Here is a 16,286-nt window from a genome sequence, read left to right on the forward strand (position 1 = left end):
CATTAAAACGGAAACATTTAAAATAGACTGAAGAAAATGTCAGAGTTGTATGGCATTAAACAAATGCTGGGTGTTTTTGGAGCAGTGTTGAACCTCCGTTTGCAGTTCAGTAAATGTCAGGATGCTGAGGCAAGATGTCATAAATTAACGATACACGTGATCACAGTTTAGAGCTGTTCGTCACAGTCAAAGAGATAAAACAAAAACTGAACTGACTTCCAGTAATAAGTATATAAAGATAGTATTTTACTGTATATTTGTTTTAATCATGGGCAGTATTTGTTTATTGAAGAAAAGGTTCACAATTGAAATGTTTTTTTGTTTTGCTTAATAGTGAAAAAATTCTAATTACGTCATAACTTCACCCAGGGTTTGTCTCTTACACCACTAAAACTCCACGGTCTTTACAAGCTTTGTGCTTTTAGCGCAGTCATATGTAAATCGTGACGTCACACGTCCAAAGAGGAAGTGCGCGTAAAATTTCCTCCGGCGGCAGCTGAATCTGAAAACACTCCTCTGTTCTCAGATCAGTTTTAATTACTGTGACGCTCAAACAGCCAAAGAGGTGTGACATACTCGAACAACATTTGGCACCGAAGTTTCAAGAATTTTAGTTAAAGCAATTAGCTGCTTCTGTCAAATGTTATCTCTGGGAGAACAAAGATAAAGAAACTTATTCTGAGAAATCAATGCATCACGTGAATTTATGTTTTTAAGGCTGACGTGAACTATAAATGAACCGAAGTTTGTTTGGATAGGACAGCAATGCTTTCTTTTTTTTTTTTTTTTTTAGGAACAACTCGGCTGATGCAAATGAAAAATGTTTATAATTATCTGATTGTACAATGTGAAGTGATGTCAGTCTCACTGGATTCTGCAATGGACCCACAATATTTGATAATGTCCAAGGTGAGTCAGTAAAATCATTGCACTGTTGCAAAGAAGAAAACAAGACACAAACAAATGAGAACATGTTCAAAGAAAACAAGAAACAAGCTCATAACTCGCTGGCTGCGACTGCTGGCGACAAATTACCAAAGGCATTCAGGAGGGACTTTCCAAAATGTCTTAAACGTTTGTGAGATTTCACAATTTTCTTGTGAGTCCCACTTGTTCAGCCGGGATTTTAAACATGTTTTTATAGAGAAAAAAAAATCTCCCAACAAGTTAGCGTGATTCCCAATAAAAGTTTGCGAGTTTTCTCGCACTTTTGTGTCTCTAATTAGTCGCCAACAGTCGCAGCCCAGTGAGATACAGGCTGAAAGAAGCAAAGATAACAAACTAAGGTTGCTTCAGGGTTTTCTTCTTCATTAAACTGTTGTCATGTTCACAAAAGTGCTCGGGTTGTGTTTGCCACAACATTTTAAACACATAACTATAACTGTGTGGACTTTATCTTTAGCAGATGGTTTTCACTCGTTATCTGCCAAATGTTTCACCAAAACTCTGAGTCACATTCCTTCAAACACCCTGGATTGTGTTTAAAGGGATGTTTTTAAAGGGCAAATTTAGTAGTAATCCAGTTTTTGTTATCTGAATACTAAAAGTATTTGTGTGACATGGAGAAACACAAAAGCAAACCTAATGAGAACACTGTAAAAACTGTTACCTTTACCGGCACAAAGTTTGAGGTTTTATCTTTGCTCTTAGACTAAATCTCACAAAGTGTTGTAACTTTTTGTTACTTTAGTAAAACTGGTCATTTCAGTGGCATATCTCAGTTCTCCTACAGCTGTAGGAACATTTCTGGCTGATTAATCATGAGGAATTTCCTTAAACCAAACATTTCAGCTATCCAAATCACTCTGCTAATGAAAGAATAGAGAAGTTCCCAGATTATTATGCACACGCATCATTATGGGCTGGAACCAGGTCCTGCCTTGGCTCCGTTTCCATCTGCTCTGAGAACAGCTGCTGTGCTGTGTAATAGCACCGAGAAGGACGGCTGCTTAAAGATTTCCTGCAGTAAAAGCCGGTTTCAGCTTCATAAGCATGAATCTCCTCTCCTGAATCAACAAGTTGGATCTGCTCCTGAATGAAAGGGATTCAAACGTCCGGACGTTTCTGTCCGGACTGTGAACGCTGCGTGGTAAGGAGTTACAATCCACAGGTCATGTGGATCAGTCTTTACCAATAAAGAAAAAAAAAATCACAATTTTATTCTCAGTTTTTAGCTGCTTACACTCTAATAGATGACGAGTTCATAAACCAAAGGCTGCAGCACCAGACATTGACATACACCGTATAAAAAGACACCATTTTGATTTTCTCTGTCTGACATTAAATCAGTTTAAACCTTTCCTCTTTTAGGTCAGTCAGGATTCCCAAAATTATTTCAGTTTGTTAAATGCCTGAATAATGAGAAAGAATGTTTCATTATTTTCCTCAAAGTCACAAGTTTACATGCATTATTTTAATTTTTGGTAGCGTTGTCTTTAAACTGTATGATTGGGGTCAAATATTTTGGGTTTCCTTCAAGCTTCCCACAGTAATCTGCTGTAGTTTTGACAGAGCTGCTGGAACTGGCCTCCTCGCTCACACACCTGTTCAGCTCAGCCCACAAACCTTTTATTGGACTGAGATGAGAGCTTTGTGATAGCCGCTCCAAAACACTGACTTTGTTGTCTTTAAGCCTCTTTGTAACTGATTTGGCAGAACGCTGAGGGTCATTGTACGTTTGGGACCAAGCTTTGGCTTCCTGGCCGATGTCTTAAGATGTTGCTTCAATATTTCCACATCATATTCTTTCTTCATGATGCCATCTGTTTTCTGAAGTGCATCAGTCCTTCCTGGAGCAAAAACGCCCCCACAACATGACACTAACTTAGGCTGTTGTTTTTTACATATACTAAAAAAGTAAGTTAAAGTGTTTGCAGAGTTGAAAACTATTCACCTACCAAAATGCTTTTTAGGTAAAAGTATAAAAATGTAAGAGTAAAATGTTAGTTCAGATCCTTTAAATAAGTCCTCACATTACAAGAACTATCTTAAATCAAGTCCTTATTGTTTCAAGTTTGTTGTTTTCCTTCTTGTGTTGTGCCTTTAGAAAAAGGAATGAAGTATAAGTAATGTCTAACCATAAAATAATATATCATTTCTTGAGGAAAAGCATGTCAGCCACTGAGTTTTAAACTAAGAACATCTTATGTTGTAAAATGACTGAGTTGTAGCTGCTTTATGTGATCAATTGGCTGAAGCGGCCATCTTAAATGAAGTTGGCTACAAAAGTTAATCAGTTGTAGATGTACAGCTATATATTACTTTTTACGGTTTCAATAGCATTTGTTCAGTGGTTCAGGAGAAATTCTGCTAAGAGGCGAAGTTTACTTCAGTTGTTAAAGGCAAAGATTTAATCAAAGATCTTGAGCTATTTGTAGGTGCTTAGAATCTGTGTTGGGGATGCCACTCAGCAACTACCACTCCAAATGTCAGGTCAATATCTGTACAACTGACTGACTTATAGACAGTTTTGTGTTTGCTGCGGTCGATTAGCTGTGGCGGCCATCTTCAGTCTGATTGATTCCAAAAAGTTAACTACTCGTAGATGTAGATCCAATTATTACTTTCTGAGTTTCATTCAAATCTGTTCTATGGTACATGAGATATTTTGAACACACACACAACCAATTACATCAGGACCAAAACTTGACAAACTGCTCACATATTCCCTTTTTTGTCTTGTTTTTGTCATGTTCTTTACTTTTGTTTTATCTTTGCCACAAGCTCAGTGCTGACATTTGTCCTGACTGAAGGTCAATATTCCAGATCTGAAGACTAAAAAAAGGAAAGATGACCTGATTAGACGTGACGACAGAGAAGGAAGCAGGAGAAAAAGGCGTGTAGATGTGTTATCCCCAGATGTGTTTGCCTCATTACTGCTCGGCTGCTGCTCATGCTGCAGGAATGCAGTCCAGCAAACACATGTCCACCTCTAAACCCCCAGTGACATTTGAGCACACACACATTCAGGCCCGACACTTATTTAATCACTGTGCCACTCAGCTCTCCTTCCCTAAAGCTCCACCTCAACGTCCTCCGCCTCACCCGGGCCTTCAGTAATCAGACTCCAGGAATTTTCTTTGGCTGGACAGGCAAACAGAATCCTGCTGGAGGTTTGATGGACACTGAAATGATGCCATGGGATCAGAGGAAAGATGCTGCTGATGAAAAACACATGACTGGATCTGTGTGCTGTCATCCTAACAATGGTGAAGTGGGTGGGAGACATCGTGCTGGGATTTTCCCAACAAGAGCTCCAGTGTTCCCAGTGTTGACATGCATGCGTGTGCAGAAATATAAATCTGTACCCTTGTTAGTTTTTTTTCAGAGAAAGATTCCTTTATCCTTTGGTGCTCTACAGCAAAATAATAACAAACAGTTCGAAAGCATGAAAGAGCCTCCAGTGCTGCAGAAGAAATTGTTATTCAGTCTGTCTGGAACAAAGCCGAGCAGAGGGGTGGTGAGGACCACTGAGGCCCTCGGAGGAAAATAAGCCCCAAAGGTTGGCCTGTCCACTGAAGAGGAGAGGAAGAGGGAGGGGAGGGTTACAAATTGGGGAAGAGAGGAAGAGGGAGAGAGAGAGAAAGAGGGAGGGGTAGGGAAAGAGTGGGAGAAGCAGAGAGAAGTAAAGACGCTGACTTGTGACTTGACAAAAGAGGGCAGGTACCAGAGACAGGTAAGAAAGTTTATTTGTTGTGGGGGGGTGTTTTTGGCGAGCTCTGATTAATAAGAATGAGAACTTTAAGAAAACATGCCGGAGTGTCTGAGTGTCCAGCACAAAGAGATAAAGGCAGAGAGGGTGGTGTCTGTGGACTGAATCCACGGCTCAAACGCCGCTGAGCTGTGCTCCTGGGTTTCTATAGAAACGCTTTAAGATCCAAAGTGGTACTCCGCACACAGCGACTCGGCTTTTCCCTCCCACACCCTCACCTTGAGGTTCAATCCTGCCATCTGTCAGCGAGGAAAGTTGCCACAGCAGCATTTTAGGTGAAGGCTTTCAGTGATGCTTTAAAGAAAAGCAGTCCTTACCAGCTTCATGCAATCAGGAGGATCTTTAATGCTCGACTGAAACAGCTCTGATTGGCTTCGATTCTTTTCCGACCCTGCAGCTGAGTCCAGATGGATGTTGTTTCTAGATGGGTGTTAACCAGAATCCATTACAAAACTCAAGAGGAAAATTCTGGAAATGCATTAAAAAGCCTCTCTGGAATGCATGTTGTCCGAATAAATTCATCTTGTGCCAGTTTCCTGTAATGTAATTTGGTAAAAGTAAAAAAAAAAGTTTTTTCAGAGTGGAAAGAATGTAGAAAAACAAACAAAATACATCCATCTTGGTTTAGTTGGCTGATGATCAGAATAAAGGTGAAGGACTACAGACAGAGTAAAGACTGAGTCAGGCAGGAAAACACACAGCCCAAAATCTGTTTATTTTTTAGCTTTTCTACAGTGAGTTTAACTAAAATTATGACCCTTATTTGTTTTTCATTAGTGACTTTGTCATTTAGTCAAACATTTTTTTGGATATCTGAGTCAGATGATTGAATTCGGCTATAAAAGACATAACTTTTGTTCAAAGCTCTGGTTTTGGCAAAACTGTGGTCATGACTCTGGTTGAAGGAATGTCAGAGACTCTTCTGCCAAAACAAAACAAAACATTGACAAAAAAATGTATCAAAACCTGACATGAGAATGTTGGTATTAAACTACACTAGAAGTTGAACTGAAGACATATTTTAACTCATAAACCTTTGGTGCAACAAAGGAGTGGGCCTGTCATATCATCTTTGGTCCTCATGGGTTAATTTTCCTGGAAACGGAGCAGAATGTGTCTCTGCAGCTGCAGGACTCACAGCGATGACTTCTGCTGTCAATTCCAACTGACTTCAGTACTTTATTATAAAACCTAAGTACATTTTGAATCAGAAGAGATTTTCTTTGTTTTCACCAGAACTTATTAGCATTTTAAGTTCAGAATTTGAAATATTTTTAAAACATAAGTGCATGGTCACACCATTATTAAACATCAACAACTATAAACATTGAAGTTTTTGGCCATAATCAATTAAATCCCTTCTAAATTTAGATGTAAATTAGGAGCTTAAACCAACTAAACACCAACCCATAGGTTGTTTTAGCACTTATATTACCTGAAATAACTATTAACTTAAAGCAATAGTTCAGAACGTTTGAGTTGGTTCTGTAGAAAGGGTTTTTTTTTAATTAAAATCTTACCTGTTGTAGATAGCTCTTTGAACAACCTCAGTTTGGGGAAACAGAGTTTAATTCTGACCGGACTGATAAGCTAACAGCTGGTCACAGTAAACCCAAAATGGATTGCTGCTATTTTAAAACAACTCTAATCTCAACAATTTCATCATACAGATGAGTTTTTTTATCCAATTGTTTTTCTTTGCTTGGTCATTACAGCAAAAATATTCAAAGATTTGTGTCAGAAGTGCCTCAGGCTGCACTGAAGTGCTACAGCTAGCTGCTAGCTGCTCAAATAACCTGATAATTCTGTGTAAATACATGTGCAATATGAAACTGTCAGCACTGTAAAGGGTAATAATTTAGTGTTTGCATGAACCACTATGAGTTTTTTTAAGACAGCAGTAATTCAAGTCTTGGTCTGGCTTGGACAAGATGTTTGTTCATGAATGTGGTTACAATTAAACTCAATTTCTTCAAACTGAGGCTGTTCAAAGAGCTATCTACAACAGGTAAGATATTAATTGTTTATAATCTTTCTGAAACCCGCCTCAAAAGATCTGAACTATTGGTTTAATCGCAAGAAAAGCATCTAACTGGTTCCTACTTTTTTTTTTCAAACAGATCGAGCCACATAACAGCACCAGGATTGTCACAGTAATAAATAAATAAAAACACTTTTTCCAAAGCTAAAAAAAACCCAACAAAGATCCTAAGATTTCTGTTACAGCAGTTGGTTGATGTTATCAGAACTCTTCACAAGGATCCAGGATGTGACAGCAAAAAAAAAAAAAAAAAAAAACTTGGCAGAAGCTGTGCTAAATCATCTTCTGAGCTTCAAAATGATTTGGAGAGGTAGTCTTGTTCTAAACAGGGCTCCATACAAGACAACACTATAAAATGTATTTATATGACAATTCATTTAAACTGGGAACTCAGCACATCAACATTTGTTTGTCGTTGTCCCTCCCTCCGCCCCCTTGGCTAAAAGAAAGAGAAACCCATAACAAGAACACCAGACTCAGTAAAGCATGGTAGAGGTGCTGTCATGATGTGGTGTGTGTATGTGTGTGTTAGGTTTACGTCTGTTTTGAACTAGCTATGGAAGAGCAATCCAGCAATTTTCCTTCGTGTTTGAAAAATGACATCAACAAACGAGTTTTGTCAAAAGTTTGGATACAGTCAGCTTATACTCACTGCATCGTGAGTCATGTGATGACTACCACATCCTATTCAAGCCCTGCCATAAGTCTAGTTCTTACGTTTATGCATCAAATGTCCTCTTAGGGGTCACAAATCAGACACCAAAGTATCAGCCTTCTCTGACACTCAGGCTTTCATTTTTTGCCAGAGTTCTGGTCATAAAAGCAGCACAAGGAGCAGAAAAGCTGGTTCTGGTTTTAAACTAAGAGCTTTGAGGCTTTGAGTGTGAAAAGGAAGGGAAACGCCAGGGTACGCTGTCAGAGAGCTCAGATGTGTTTTTTCAGGCACAGATTCTGAGCCTCAGTGCTGCCCTGTGATTTATATGGGACGTGTCAGGGGTTGTGCTGCGTGTTTGTTTTTGTGTGACCTTATTTTGCTTCCCAGAAGTTTGAATTCTATGGTTAACTTTTGTTAAGATCGTCTTCATTTTGTTTTGTTTCTGGGGGTTTCAGTTCAGATTTTTTGTTTGTTTCTTTTCTTTCTTTGTCAAATTATTTATTCCACTTTTCGTTTGTCAGATCTTCCTAACTGTCTGTGTATTCAGGCCTTTCTTTTTTTTTTTTTAAATGTTCTTGGAGCCTCTGCTTCTCTCGTGCCTCCCTCTCTGTCTCTCTTTTTCCCTCTTTTGTTTAAGAAAATGTATTTCTTTGCTCCTCTCTCCTTTGCAGCCTTGTCCACTTCGCCTCACACAACTTTGCTTGAGAAAATATTCATCAAACTGAGCCGAGGCTTTCCAAACCCATAGTGTTAACTCTCAGAGTGTGAATGATGGAGGTTTATTCTGAAAGCAGAGTGGTTATTATGCACATGAACCTTTCACTTACGTGAAATGTTTGCTTATTGCAAACAAACATTAACAGATGTGGTATAAACTAAATCCTTATCATGAACAGATTAAATTAAAATATTATTTCAATTTGAAAAGTATCTTTGCCTACTAAAGTGTGTGGTTATTATATCTTGCAGCCCCGCTCAGCTGGTTTCCCACATCTGTTAGATTTATTCGAAAAAGTCACTGCTTACATTGCGCACCAAAAATCCCTTCCCCTCTGCTCTCCTGGTGAAATGAAAACTGGGTGTGTCTCAGATGAGTCTGTAGCAAATCAATGCTGAGATTCCTCAGCGCAAGCAGCTAAAAAGAAATGTGTGAAACGCCAGCTTTGCACAAAACGCATCATTGGTCAAAAGTGTCCAAAAGGAAAGTACATCTGTTTGCAAACTTTTAACCAATCTTTGCATTGCTTTATGAGCTGCATTGAGACTTAGTGGAGTTTCCACAAGGCCTCTGCTCAGGTCAAAGTGCATCAACCTTCCAGGCATGAAAATTTCCCAACCCAAGCTTTCCCTCTGGGCTAGTGCTGACAACAGAGCCTTTATCCTTCTCTTTTCCTCTGATGAGTGCTCATTTCTTCATCTGTATGTGCCTTTCTTTCCTTTGACGAATGCCAAATGCTACATTCAGTCCTTTAAGATCAAGCTACTTATCACTTCCATTTGTACGAACTGGAGTAGTGAATCCATTTTTTATCATGATGTTTCATTTATCACATAAGATTAAGGTCATCAAGTACCACTCAGACTGTTTAGGGCAAAATGTGGGCTGAAAATGCATATCAGTGGCACAAGAAAGTCTTTTGAGCGGAGTGATTCAATAGTGGCAGAAAAACAAAGCTGGCCGGTGCAGATAAAAGTAAAAGTGTGGAAAAAAAAGACTGCAGCCAAATGGAGCGGAGGAAGGAAGAGGATGAGTGTGGTTGGATGGAGATTGGATGGATGGCTGAACAAAATGGAAACACACTAAGTGAAAATGTTATGAAATGCTTTACGGTTTCCGCAGAAACTAAACACACAAGAACAGACAAGTGCACGCACTGACCTCAGAAACCAGAAGGCAGAATAACCAGCGAGCCAATCACAGTTCACTTGTGATTAAGTCAAAAGGAAAATTATAACATCAACAAAAGAAGCGATTTATATCCCAGTATGGCTTCGTTCTGAGGCCTTCCTGCTCTTCCACAAGCAAACGAGAGCTGTCTGAGGAAGGGAAAGCAGTCCCAAAGCTCTCCTAGAATGAAGAACAGAAACAACATGACACTGAACAAGTCAGATGTAATTAGAAAAGGAGAAACTGAGTTGCTCAGATAGGAGATATCAAAGATAAGCACACCGAAACAGCTGAGTAGTGCACTGTGTGTAATCCATCCAGTCATTTTCTTTAGTCATTTCTCCGCGCAGGGTTCTCCAGCAGTCATGAGCGAAACATGGGGTAGACCCTAATAGGTCGCAGTTTATCACAGGGCCACAAAGAGACGAATGAGACAGACAACTGTTCACGCTCTCACTCACACATAGAGACCGTTAAGGGTTGCCAGTTAACCGAACGTATATATTATTGGAAACCGAAAGTGCCTGAGAAAACCCAAGCATGCACTGGGAGAACATTCGAACTGTATGCAAGACAGACTGACACTTTCATGTTGAACTAAAGTAACACTGTGGGACTAAAGAGCAAACTTTTTATTGTGTTTGTTCAGTTTGTTAAGGATGAAGGGGATATTCTTATGGCAGATAGCTGAGCATTTTAATAAACATTGTGGCCAAGTGCCACAATGTTTATTAAAGCTAATCTGTGGCCTATGAAAGCTATTTCACAAATTATAGTATGTGGTTTAAAGGCAGGTCATAATACAAGAGGGTTGGAGCAATTGTCTCAATGAAACACATGAAGCAAATCAACAACAAATACGGACTTGAACTGCAGAACTGCACGTATACTTTTATTCTGTACAGATGCAAACGAAGAATTAAATTTTACTGCAGGTTGAAAAGGCCTCAAAGGACAAATGACATATGGAGTCCAGACAATTGCAAGGTTTTAAAGAACTTTTAATGAAAACAATATTATCAGGTCTCCGGCCAAATCAAACAAAAAAGAGAGAACGTCTCAAACCAGTCATGCCGATGGCCGCTGGATTTTGTCCCTAAACCTACAAACCCAAAGCTGAACCTAAGACCCAAAACTGGAAACAGGACTGCCGGTAACTCCCCAAATCCAGCTAACAGCTGATGGAAATAATGATTAACGAAATGACATGGCTCAAGGCTGGTGTCTGTAGCAGTAGGAGGAAGGAAGTGAGGGCGGAGCAGAGCCAAAGCTAAAGCCGAAGCTGGAGTCGGGGCAAATGGCCAGCAGCCCACCGGCAGAGGAGCTGGTTCTGCTTCTGGTTCTTTAGAGTTTTACCAATCAGCTCTAGAATGAGAGAGCATGTTAATTAAGCAGACACTCATTCATAAAATGATACACAGGGACACATTACGACTGCACAGATAAATCTAACCTTGTTTGTAACACTTAAGTTTCTTCTTCTCCCAATCAGCGACAAACAGATGACTGAAATTTGTATTAAAAAATCCAAACTTCACAGTCATTTTGAACATGCTTTTTGCCTGCTTTGCCCAAGCAACCACTTTGATTTGTTGGTTGCTAACCAAACAGGAATCAAATCAAACATGAGGCAAAGGCTTAACTTAGAAACTGACATGTCAGTGCAAGAAGAACAATCTTTTGCTTATAAGATTCTTCTGCACTCAACGCATGTAACCTGATTCATCCTCTTTCTTTTTATAATTCACGTGAAACTTGTTTCATGTTTGCCTTGGCACCTTTGTCTCAACCAGAAGGGCCTTTCTGTATAATTTGAACAATAGTTATCAAGCAATTAACAATACAAGAAACAGAAAAATTCTCCTCATCCTCATAAAATGAGCAAATCAGTTGTGACAAGGAAATTTATTAGTCTGTCAAACTTCCTCTTTTTGTTTTTTGATCCATAAATTTACGTTTTGCTTGGAAAAATCTCAGCTTCTCTTTGTGTTCTGCTATAGGACAATGAAGGCTGGTGTGGGACTCATCTCTTCATTGGTTCTGTTCCTGCTGATTGGAGCAGTGTTCACCCAGAGGCCTCGGCAAAGGAAGCCTACCAAACGCCCACCTACGATCAAGAAGCCCCCGGTCCGCAAGCCTGTGGTGCCAACAGAACCAGAACCCCAGGAGCCCACAGACTTCCCCCCGCCCATCCTGGGCCCGCCCTCCATCTTCCCCGACTGCCCTCGAGAATGTTTATGCAACCCAAGTTACCCAAATTCTCTCAACTGTGAGAACCGGAACCTCCGTGCGGTCCCCGTCATCCCATTGAGAACTCACTACCTTTATCTTCACAACAACTACATCTCACAGGTGACTGCAGATGCCTTCAACAACGCTACTGAGGTCCGCTGGATCAATCTGGCCAACAACCGCATTCAAAGAATAGACAAACAGGTCAGACAGTTTTTCCTCCAATGAAACTCACAATTTTTTTAAAAATAACACAAAACTACTCTAAAATTTCACTCGGTACAAATCTCGTCTGCAGGTCTTTGAGAAAATCCCAGCACTGCTGTATTTGTACGCGCAGCGAAACCAGCTCAAAGAAGTCCCCTCTGGCCTCCCAGCAACACTGGAACAACTTCGGCTTGATAGGAATCTCATTTCTAAGATTCCTCCTGGAGCCTTCAGCAAGATGGACAACCTGATTCTGCTTGACCTGCACCACAACCAGGTGAGCCTCACTGAAGCAGCAGCAGCAGCAACCTGACGCCTTTCTGGGGGCAGATGTGAGTGTGTGATGTCTTCTCTGTCAGCTGAGCGACACCGGCCTGGGTAAGAACACCCTGAAGGACCTGAAGAGCCTCATGCAGCTCAACCTGGCTCACAACACTTTGAAGAAGATGCCCTCTGGAGTGCCGGGCAACCTCATTCAGCTTTACCTGGACAAGAACCTTATAGATGACATCCCAAAGCAAGTACACCTTGCACAATCCGCCCCGTGGTTTATAAAGACATTACTCCTCGTTACTACGTAATAGAACTCATCTGACGAGAAATTTTACGGTCGTTTGTGTCCTCTTCGGTCGTCTTATTCAGAGATTACTTCAAAGGCTTCAATCACCTGGCGTTTGTGAGGCTGAACTACAACAAGCTGAGCGATAAAGGGGTTCCCAAGGCTGTGTTCAACTTGTCCACCCTGGTGGACCTGCAGCTGGCCCACAACAAGCTCACAGTGGTCCCCCTCTTCAACAGCCACCTGGAGCACCTGCATCTCAACCACAACAGCATTGAGAGTAAGCTTTTAAACAGCTGGGCAGATTTTCTTGCTTTGACGCCATTTGCAACATGTTATAAATCACTTCAGGGATGTTCAGAGTTGCATGTTCAGTTGTTCTTTGTCAGAGTTGCTCAGTTCCTATTGTTGCAGATTTTTCTTGCTATTCTGCCACTGTCTTCTCTTCTCTTAGTAAAGGAAATATAGAGGGCACTGTGTTCTTGAATTAAAAAAAAAAAGCTTTTAGTACAGTAAATCATACAGTCCTACCTTTAAAATATAGTTTGTCTAAAAATATATTATTGTGGTTTAACTCATACCTGAAGGACAATGTGTTGTAATCCTCACAAAACTGGAGCAGGAGTTCCACAGGGTAATGTATTAGGTCCCATCCATTTAGCCTGTATTTCTGCAAACATCCACATTTCTTATACTGGCCTTCGAGCGTACACTGATGACACGTGTGTTTACGCAGCTGGTAAAACTTGCGATGCTGTTGCAGAAATGCTAACTTCACAATTAGAAAAAAAAAATGTCTGCTTGGTTGAATGTTTCATTCTCACACCATCACATACACCAAGCGCAAACGTGATTTTTGTTTAAAACTTTGGCATGCAAGGCAGAGGATGATATGCGGTCCTGTAACAAATGCTAGTTTCATTTATTTAGTTGTACTAACATATCTTGGAGTTTCCACAAAAATATCCTGTCAACACGTAACATTCAGTTAGCTATTTAGTTTTTGTTTGCTTTATTTTTTTACAACTAAGAGGCACTTTTCAGTGGAAAAAAGAGGTTTATTACTATAAGTTGATAAATGTTAGATTTTCTCTATGCATATTTACTGCATATATTGCCTTTCAATGCATTTGTCTTTATCTAGTTTTACCATTTCAGATTTCTACGAACAAACCAAACGCTTTCACTTTACAGTTGCCGTGTCATTATGTCTGTGCATTTGTGTTCGTTCTAGCTGAAGCATGAAAAGTATGTTGGCTGTTATATGTTGGCAAAGGAAATTCCTGTTTCTGTCAATTAACAGAGTCTGTGACTGGCATGTTTCAAGAACTGGCTGTCCACCTGCTGCCAAATAAGTGTCAAAATTTACAAGCATCTTTTCAACAAGTTAATTAGTTTTTATCTTATGTGTGAGTGGTAAAATGTCACAGTGTCACGTTTGTGGTTTTACATCTAATATGGCTAAATATTCTGTACCATAAACAGGTATAGTAAATAAAAAAAAAAAAACTTTTTAAAACTTTTGTTTGCAGCCATCCTCAGTCTGGCATTTATGATATTGTTTCACTGACAGGAATCAACGGCACCGAGATCTGCCCGTATGAGATGCAGGCTGACCTGAGTGACAACAGTCTGGTGCCAAAGCTACGGTACATTACACTCAATCATATCAGGGAATTTTATCACACGAGGTGGTGCTGCAACACTGCAACATGTTACATGACCAAGAACATTCAGGCCATGTGTTTGAAAAGGCAGAGTCACTGTGACAGCGTTTTAAAGCGTCTGTTCTGTCTCCTCAGGTACCTGCGTTTGGACGGGAATCAGTTGCATCCTCCCATACCCATGGAAGTCATCATGTGCTTCAGACACCTTCATGCCGTTGTCATTTAGGAGCCGTTCACACAAAAAGCTACGCACAGACGGGCGCAGTGCACGTGGAGAAGCCAAGACAACACGAGCTCAGCCAGCACAGAGTTTAAAGCTTCCACAAGCTGCAGAAATGTGCCACTGAAGAGACACAATACAGTTTGACAGTGTTTTACTTTTCAAAGGTGCAGCAAGAATCCATATATCAAACCAAAATTTTTTTGGGAAAAAAAAAAAACAAAACAAGGTGAGCATACAAACATTTAGCGTGAGGTTTGCATGGGACTTTCAGTTTATCAGTGATTTTTTTTTTTAAGAAGAAAAGCATAGAATAAGTAAAGACTGAACTTACAGGTCCGTTCACAGAGATTCAGATTTTAGAGGATAGTTGTGTTTGCCAGCAGACGTGTTCAGAGTTGAGGAGCCACAGTGGCAGTGGACAAAACCTGCAGACTGATTTTCAAGGTGCTCAATGTAAAAATGTCTCTTTTTATTCTTCTTAATCATAGTGTTATGTATATTATTCCTCTGTATAAAGACGCTTTGTACAAATAATGGAAAATAAAATGTATTTGGTCAGTTTATTATGTTTGATCTCATCCCAAAGCATGACTGGCATGTTTACAACAATAAAAGCCTCAAACATGACCGTAGCTACCTCCAGTCCTTCTGCATGTGAGTCAAGTTTTATTCAGAGGCTGCAAGTTTTTCTTAAACAAGACGTTTGCTCAAAGTCAGTATAAACACCTCTTTGAAAAGCAATGTAGAGGCCATGGTTGCAGCTTCAGAGGCAGCAGATTAAACTCTCAAACTTCCTACTGACAGTAACTGAATGAAAACAATCTATAAAGTTTTGTCACTTATAAGATTTGGTTAAGAGAGACCAAGAGATGAGCTGCAAAAACTGCCTATTTCAGCAGAACTGTCAAATAGTTCGTGATTCATACACAGCCAAGGAATTTTCACATGAGCTTTATTAAATTCAGGTGGTAAAATAACTTTAGATAAATAAAGGCTCCACATTTTCACTCTCAAAACAACAGCTCAGTTAATCTAAAGTGGAATTTCCTCAAGAGGTGATGAACAATTAGTATGCTACCTGCTGCAGATAGATTTTTAAACAACCTTAGATTAGAGAAACAGAGCTTGATTCTAACAGGACTGAAGAGATAATGACCAGTCTGAGCGGGATCAAGACCAACAGGAATCACTGATGTCTTAAAACACCTCCAATCTAAAGAAAAACTAAATCTGTATAGTTCAAGTGAACACTATTATTTTTTTTATAAACCTTTATATCTTCATCAGTTTCTCATTACACTGACATTCTGGGAGAAACTTCATAAAATTATATCTGGAAGTGCTACTGCTACCTTCTACTGTCTATTTCTGCTCACATGTAACCATAGAATCCCATCTAAGTCACTGAATAATGCCAAATTGACAAAGGCGTAAAAGGTTCTGTGATTGAAGTTGTTTTGAGACAGCTGTGATCCGCTTGGGTTTTGGCCTCACTTGAATAGGCCGTTAGCTTGTCAGTCAATCCAAATTAAACTGTAATTCTCCTGGAGTTATCTACAACAGATGAGATAATAATTGTTCATAACCGTTTCACAGAACCTCATAACAAATAAGGACATTTTTGTGTATTAGGATGTTGTTCAACTCCAATGATTGTAAGTAAATTTCAAAGCTGAAACAATGAGAAAACATACTCCTCTGCTACAGAAGTGAGCAGAATGAAAGCTTTTTGACTCTCATAACCGATTGGTGACGCTCAGAAAGTTTCTTGATGACCCCTAGTGGCTCTCAGGACAATAACCAAGCCAGCCTTCCAGAGTTATGAGAGGGTGTCACCTTTTTACAGATGCATATTTGTTGTTGCTAGAAAGAAATTTGGGAATTTTGCACCCCGTTTGTGAGCCCATTGTTCCTGGTTGACACAATAACGCTCTGCAAGCACAAGTAATTCCTGTTTTCGGTCGGACTTTCCTCCTAGTTCTCTAATCTTTCTGCTTTTTTACTGCACATGGATTTTCAGCCTTCACTGTAAACAGGCGGACCGGTCTGGCAGGTGTTTTTGAAAAGGGCGTGCGTGACGGGAGCTCAGAAGCTTGAGAGAAA

At 39.9% G+C, this 16,286-nt stretch overlaps 1 protein-coding gene across 1 annotated transcript; it reads left to right on the top strand.

The window, feature by feature from the left end:
• The first annotated feature begins 4,546 nt into the window (after window positions 1-4,546).
• LOC108235624 (proline/arginine-rich end leucine-rich repeat protein) lies at window positions 4,547-14,810 on the top strand. Its single transcript, XM_017415740.2, has 7 exons — window positions 4,547-4,675; window positions 11,296-11,731; window positions 11,826-12,011; window positions 12,094-12,251; window positions 12,377-12,573; window positions 13,867-13,942; window positions 14,096-14,810. Exons 2-7 carry the CDS (start codon window positions 11,300-11,302, stop codon window positions 14,184-14,186), a joined length of 1,140 nt encoding a protein of 379 aa, XP_017271229.1. The 5' UTR covers window positions 4,547-4,675; window positions 11,296-11,299; the 3' UTR covers window positions 14,187-14,810.
• The last annotated feature ends 1,476 nt before the right edge of the window (window positions 14,811-16,286 follow it).

This window comes from Kryptolebias marmoratus, linkage group LG4 (genome assembly GCF_001649575.2).
Source record: "Kryptolebias marmoratus isolate JLee-2015 linkage group LG4, ASM164957v2, whole genome shotgun sequence".
NCBI lineage: Eukaryota > Metazoa > Chordata > Actinopteri > Cyprinodontiformes > Rivulidae > Kryptolebias > Kryptolebias marmoratus.